At 29.7% G+C, this 7,697-nt stretch overlaps 1 protein-coding gene across 1 annotated transcript; it reads left to right on the top strand.

Annotated features, from left to right (window-relative positions):
- Positions 1–6,398: 6,398 nt before the first annotated feature.
- LOC107896239 (cytochrome P450 71B36-like) lies at positions 6,399–7,265 on the top strand (the record flags this gene model as incomplete). Its single annotated transcript, XM_016821348.1, has 1 exon — positions 6,399–7,265. A coding segment is annotated over one exon (546 nt), but the record flags the coding sequence as incomplete, so codon positions are not given.
- Positions 7,266–7,697: the final 432 nt, after the last annotated feature.

Here is a 7,697-nt window from a genome sequence, read left to right as displayed (position 1 = left end):
GAAAATTATGACACATATAATATAGATATGTATTTAAAAATAACATATAATAAATAATAAAACGAATGGTTTGAAACTAACTAATCATAATAACACATGAAATACGCACAATATTAAAAAAAAGACTTAGATTAAATTATGAGTGAACAAAATTTAAACACATAAATACATCAAATTAACAATATTAAATGTACTATAATTGTTTATCATAGTGTTGTCATCAATCACTAGTTAGTGTCGAGTTTATTTGTGACACCAATTCAATTAACTACATATCAAAATAAAAATGTATAAAATATATCGAAATGATGTTTTTGTTCAATAGTAAATTTAACATTTTACCAATCCAATTGATGTGAGTTCAAATCTCACCATATGTATATCTTTATTTTTATTAGTTTTTCTCGATTAACTTGTGGCATCAACTGTAATGACCCAAATTTTAAGGTCATTGGAAAAATTAAAATTTTCGGGTCATTATTTTTGCAAAATAAATTCGTAAATATTTATTAAAAATATTTACGAAGCTAGTAGTGTAGTTGATTAGACTTTGATTAAGTGAATTAGCTTGAATTAAGGCTAATTTAGTGAAAGGACTAGATTGAATAAAGTGTGAAGGTTTAATTATAAATTGTAGGAAAGCCAACGGACTAAATTAGAAATTAGGCCATAAGGTGAAAAATGTATGGTAAAAATAAATAAAATGTGTAAAAATATAAATGGTACACAGTAATAAACATGTGTATTTACTTATTTTATAAGAAAATAATAAAAATGATTAAAGTATATTATAATAATATAATATAATAAAGTAATTAAATAAAACAAATAAAATAAAAGAAAGAATGAAAACGAAACAGAGCATGGAAAGAAAGAAAGAAAAAGGGAAAGAAAAAGAAAAGAAAATTTTAGGGTTTTAGAGTTTCAAGCTTGATTGGTAAGTCAATTTGATCCTTTTTCTTGTAATTTTAATGTCTATGAAATCCTAGGAAAGAATACTACTTGAGTTATGTTCAAATTTAGAAAGTTATTGAATTTTTAGATGTTGATTAAGTTGAATAAATGGAATAATTAAGTGTTAATTTGATGGAAATTCAAGTTAGAAGTGGGAGAAGGATTAAATTGTGAAAGAAAATATAGGTCTTGCAATAATAGGGATTGAATTGAGAAGATGTTATAATTAGTGTTTTATGCTGTAAATTTAAGAGTTGGAATAGTTAAAAATGATAATTGGATGAAAATATAGGATTTGTTTTGAAGAAAAAGAATGGTTATGATGGAAAGACTAAATTAGAATTTAAGTAAAAGATACATGGAAATACAATAGTGTGTTATTAAATAATATATATTAATAATTTTAAATGTTAAATTTTATGTAGCCAACGTAGCACCGGAAACATCATCGAAAAAGGGAAAGGAGAAAGTGAACGAGGTTATCGAGTAAACTCGAAAAATCCGGTTTGTATTTCTATAAACTTTGCTTAATGATTTAATACAATGTAATTGCTATTCTTAGTAGTTAGAATGTATAATGAATGATATGATAGAAATTATTACTGCTATTGTATTGAAATGTAACGATTTGTACACCCTATTAACAAGTGTCGAACTAGTCGGATATAATCGGCATGCCATAGGATTGGAAGTGCTCAGGGATATTCTGACTGTGTGTCGATGAGACACTATATGTGTCGACTACTGTGACTGTTCCGGATTCGTTCCGAAGAGGTACTCTATACCTGACTATGACTGTTACTGCTACTGTTACTGTTACCCTACGGTGTATTCTGGTTTCGGCTGATGAAACACTGTACATTATCTCCGGTGTGTGGGTTGGATCCGTGTATCCGTCCAGGTCCGAGTTATGTTAATAGGGGTAATTGAAAGTATTAAAGACAAATACTGACTGCTATTGATTATGTAACTGTGACTGTTATACAAGTATTGAAAGATATTGAATGATATGAAAAGTATAAAAAGAATTGTTTAAATACATTTAAGAGCTATAAGTTAAAGGTAAGTGATGAAGCTAATAAGATTATGAAATAAAAAGTTATGTTACAATGTATATACATAGCTTATTATTGTTTTAAGTATTTGTTTATAGAAATACCACTGAGTGTATACTCAGCGTACGGTATGTTTCCGTACGCAGGTCTAGGTACGAAAAAAAGTTAAGGACTCAGCATCCAAGCCAATCCCGGACTCAAAGTGGTGAATACTTTTCTTTTGGTAAAATGGCATGTACCTAGGTTGTTAAGGTGTTATTTTGTATATGATAGTGTATAAACATGAAAGTTTGTTGAAGCACGGTATGAAATATGCATATTTTGGAAGTTAAACTTACATGAGTTTGACTAGTATGATAATGTTGTATAATTTTGATATGAATTGTGGTACATAATTCTTAAGAGGTATTGAAGTGAATAAATGAATATTTGCTAAGTTTGAATGGCATAATAAATGATATTTGATTTAAGAACTATTAGTAAATATTTGGGCATGAAATAGATGTGTTTAGCATGTGAAAATAGCTTTAAAATGGTCAAAAATCACGTTTTCACACGGCCAAGTCACATGGGCGTGTGCCCAGGCCGTGTGAATAAGTCAGAATCTGCCCATGGCCTGGCCCCACGGCCATGTCCCAAGCCACATGGCCATGTCCCAGGCCACACGGGCGTGTGCCTCTATCTTTAAGGAAAAATTTTTAAAGTTGCCAGTTTAGTTCCGAATTACTTCTAAAACATATATTGGGCCTCGTAGGCCCATATTAGAGACTTTAAGATGAAATTTAAAGGTTTTGATTTGTAATGAAAATTTATGACTCGATTTTGTATAAATTCTAGTGTATAAGTCCAGTAATACCTCGTAACCCTATTCCGGTGACAGTTTGGGGTTAGGGGGTGTTACATCAACTCAGTCACATGTTTAATTAATAGTATAGATATACAATTAAAATGTGCATAATAAAATTAAAATGTATAAATAAATTAAAATAAAATTTTAATTGTGTGAAAATTTTAAAGTTTTTTTCATGCATTTGGCATGGGTTCAAATCCCATCATATGTATATATTTTATTATTTTTTAAATTAAAAATATTAAAGTACTTTCAAATAATATAACTTATTTTAAATACATAAGGTCATTTTTTATATTTTTTCTTAACCGAGTTAGTGCCGGTAACTTGTGACAGCAACTTAGCTATGGGTTTTATTTATAATATAGATATTTATATTTTAATAAGTAATACATTACGAAAAGTAAAATATAATTATATTAAAATTATTTATTTTTCAATAAAATGTTAAGTTTTTATGTATTCTATATACACACAAATTTTTATTTTTATATAAAATTAATACTTAAATTAAATTATTTTCTTTATTTTCTTAACTAATTAGCATTTAAAACAAGTTAGACCATTTTGTAAAAATTAAAATTTAAAAAACACAAGGTGACGTTTAAGGCTGCTCATAGTTTAATTATTGAGATTGATTGCTTTTGGCCCATCTTTTCTTCATTGCATTTTTTCTTTTATAAATGAAAGGGAATGAGTTGCCAGGTTCTAATTTGAGAGTTAGATATAAAAAAACTGGAATTACACTAGTAGACGTTTTGTGCATATTTATTAGTTTAATAGACTTTTCGTACAATTTGGTTTTAGGTCGTTTACCCCCATTGAATTGGTTACCATGATTTTTAATATTTTAGGATAAATATATGAAATTTGATCAAATGTGTAATGGTATATATAAATTTTGATTTTTTATATAATTTTATATATAAAATTTTAATTTAATTTAATTTTCATAAAATACTAATGCAATTACCGATAAATTACAATTATTGCATATGCAATAATTTACATTTATCAAATATAAAAATAAATCGATGTATTATTTCTTTAAAAGCATACAATTGAATCAAAATTAAAATTTTATGTATACATTTGAACTTGACCTAACATCAAATGTAGTTGTTATTTCAGGTCATTTCTACACTTAACGAGTTTGTTTTCTTGGTATTTTAATAGTAATTTTTATATTTTTAGTATTAGTAGGTTAGTAACTAAATATTAATAAAATAAGTGTTTTTTACGCATTTTCTGTTGTTTCGATGACCCGTAAGGCCGACTCGGGCCTCATGAGTGATAATGGGCTATTTAAGTGTGTAGGATGTCAATTCAGGTACAAGAATACAAGGAATGATGATCGGGCCATGAGACAAGGGAGCCCAATAGAACAACGAAGCTGCCAAGGCCAAGAAAGCACTCTACGTCGTCACGAGGAGTTCCCTCTTGACATGATGACGTGATGATCTTGGGAAGAAATTGACGGTGTCGACGTTGTGACGAGGAGTCTTCCCACGTCATGATGATGTGATGATGGTAGGCCAAAATGGAGTTGAATCCTTGGACAAAACTCTTGGGATATTTCCATTTTTGGACCATAGAATTTATCAAAATATTGCATTAATTGGTATCTAAATGTATCTAAGGTTGAGTGGCCACCAAGTAGCCTGTTGTCTATATAAGCAACCTTAGGGTCATCGGAATTGTGTGTAGTTTTAGACGGAGACAATTTTATTCAATTTTTAGTTTTCTTTTCTTTTCATATTCGTGTAGTCGGAACTTTTCTATTCTGATGTGAAGACAACCGCGAGAGGAGATTGCTCTGGATTCGCACTTCAATATATATATTCATGAGCATTCTCTTAACTCTTATCTTCTATTCTTTTATTTATCTTCCATTAATCTGACCAATTAATCGTTGTATGAATATTAGAATAGATTATTGTCCTTTATTTATATCTCACATGATTTGATTATTAAACTAATTTATCTGTTAAGTGATTCTTTATCTAAAATTGTTTTTTTATTCAAAATTATTAGGAAGTGACGCCCTTGATAGAACATTGAGATCGGTGAGACCGGAAGAGTATCCTGTCGTGTATAACTTGTTCCAAGCGGAGAGACCGGAAGGGTATCTGTATGCCTAGGAAAAGACCCAAAGGGTGACTTAGGTGGTAATCCTTAGTGAAGATTAGATCAGAAGGGCATTCTTAGCTAAGGGTGATAAATAACTCAATATAAGGTAATTAATTATTTAATTAGATAATTAGAGATTTAATCAATCATAGGCTAGAGGCTCACATTATCGACACTAGGAATAGGAAATTCCATTAGGTTAATTTAGGTTAAGTAATTTAATTAGTTTAATTAATATTTTGATTTGGATTCACAATACTAATTTGTGACTCGATTAGTCAGTAATTAATTTAATAATAGTTTCTCCAATTCGCAATCCCTTGAGTATGATCCTTGAAGTACTTACCAGTGTTTTATTGTAAACTTGACTATATTACAATTTGACCCTACGCTTGCGGACACCGCCAATTTAATTCAATATATTTTTGGTGTGATATTTATACTATAAACGATAACATGTTTATAGGTAGTCAAAACCACAACCAAAATTTTATGTGTATAATTACACCAAATCAAACTTCATGTATCAAATTTCTTATTAAACCAAAATTTATTTATAATTTTGAAATTTATCTTAACCTTTTAAAACAAGTTGACTTTTAAGGTTTAAGGTTGATCCCGGTTAAAACTAGGTTAATGACTAAAGAGAAAGGATTATATGAAACTGGAATACTATGTCATTTGTATCATTTTCTAATAATTTAATGTCATTTCAACGTTGTATCCTAAATTTCAACAAATTATGTTGAATTTAATTTTTTTTTTCAAAATAAAAATACTAAAATAACATTAAATTATTAAAAAATACAAATAACATGTTATCTCAATTTCATACAATCATGACCAACAACGTATCTACTTAGTCGAGAAACCAGTTTCCTTCATCTTTATGCTTACATGGTGATTTTTTAAACTATTTTTTTTTATAGTAGATAACATTTTTACCTTTATTTGATATGTTTATTATAATTTAATTTTGATTTTCTTCATCATTTCGTTGTTTAGTTGACGTCAATAAATCAAATGATATTAAAATTCGAAATTCAAAATTCAATCAAATGTTTTATACTAGTATGAATATAAATAAATAACTAGATTATAACATTTATGTTTAAATCTCATGTACTTTAAGCTTAAATTTTGTCATATTATTATTTTATTTAAATATATAAAAAAATAAAAATATTAATATTTGTTGCTTTTTTGTATATAAAAAATTATTTTAATTAAATTAATTCTCGATTAATTGATTAATCACATCAAACTTATTAAAGGAATTAGTACTAGTAAAAAAGATATCTACTCCACCAGTTAACCAAAGCCCATGAACACCGAAAGAGTCGCACATTGTCAACTTCATACAGAATAGAGAACTGCATGTTTAATACATGCTCATCTAATTGTAAATCTTTCCCTCAAGTTTCAAACAGATTGGTGGAACAGAATGGCTGTTCATAGTTCTGCTAAAACAGAGCATTAGCAACAATGGCAATTTTAATCATCTTCCCCCAGGCCCTCCAGGTCTTCCCTTCATTGGTCACTTACATATGCTGATGCTTGATAACTCACTCCTCCCTCATATTTTCCTTTGGAAACTCTCTCAAAACTATGGTCCTCTTATGTCCTTGCGATTTGGATTTAAGCCAACGCTTGTAGTTTCTTCAGCAAAAATGGCTGAAGCGGTTTTGAAAACCCATGACCTCGACTTTTGCAGCAGGCATAGTCTACGTGGCGCTATGAGATTATCTTACAACGCCTTGGATTTGGCTTTTTCACCATACACGGACTATTGGAAGGAGATGAGGAAACTTTGTGTTGTACATCTCTTTAGCAGAGTGCAAAAGTATCGTCCCATCCGAGAAGACGAAGTAGGTCGCCTGGTTGAAAAAAAAAACCAATTATCGGTTGATTCCAAGCCTCTCACTCGTCTTGAAAAAGCATTCAAAAGAACATGATACCTTCTACCAGCAACTCATTGATGAACATCTTGATCCGAATAGGCTAATACCACAGGAAGAAGACCTACTTGACGTGTTACTACGAATAAGGATGGATCGTGAGTTTCCATTATTTGAACTTACCATAGATCATATAAAAGTTATTCTTATGGTCATCTCATCTTCACTTTCTTCCTTTCTTTTTTATCATTAGCTTCACACTTTATGCACATATATAACATAACCATGTTTTTTTTTTTCTTTTACTTTCTTTGTTATGTAGATCGTGTTTATTGCTGGAACTGACACAGCCGCAGCCACTGTGATTTGGGTCATGATTGCCCTGATGAAAAACCCAGAATGTTTGAAGAAAACTCAAGCGGAAGTAAGGGATTTGGTTGGGAAAAAAGGATTTGTAAATGAAGATGATGTTCAAGGTTTAACTTACCTAAAAGCTGTCGTAAAAGAAACATTTAGATTGCATCCAACGATCCAATGTTATTGCCACGAGAAACACTCAGAAACTGCAACATAGGTGGGTATCTGTTGAGATCTCCGGTAAAAGAAAACTAAGCTAGATTAAGTATTGAAAACAGAAATTAAAGAATTGAAAAACACTATACTATATTATCTCTTGACCACCCTTGAATAGTACACTTGAGGTATTTATAGATGAATGAACTAACTGCTATCTAGTAACTGCTGCTAACAGTTTATCAGTTTGAATACAATAGACTTAACAAACTAACAACTTGAGAATAATAGAGTACC

This window comes from Gossypium hirsutum, chromosome A10 (assembly GCF_007990345.1).
Source record: "Gossypium hirsutum isolate 1008001.06 chromosome A10, Gossypium_hirsutum_v2.1, whole genome shotgun sequence".
Classification (NCBI taxonomy): domain Eukaryota; kingdom Viridiplantae; phylum Streptophyta; class Magnoliopsida; order Malvales; family Malvaceae; genus Gossypium; species Gossypium hirsutum.
This window is presented reverse-complemented; position numbering and strand designations above follow the sequence as displayed.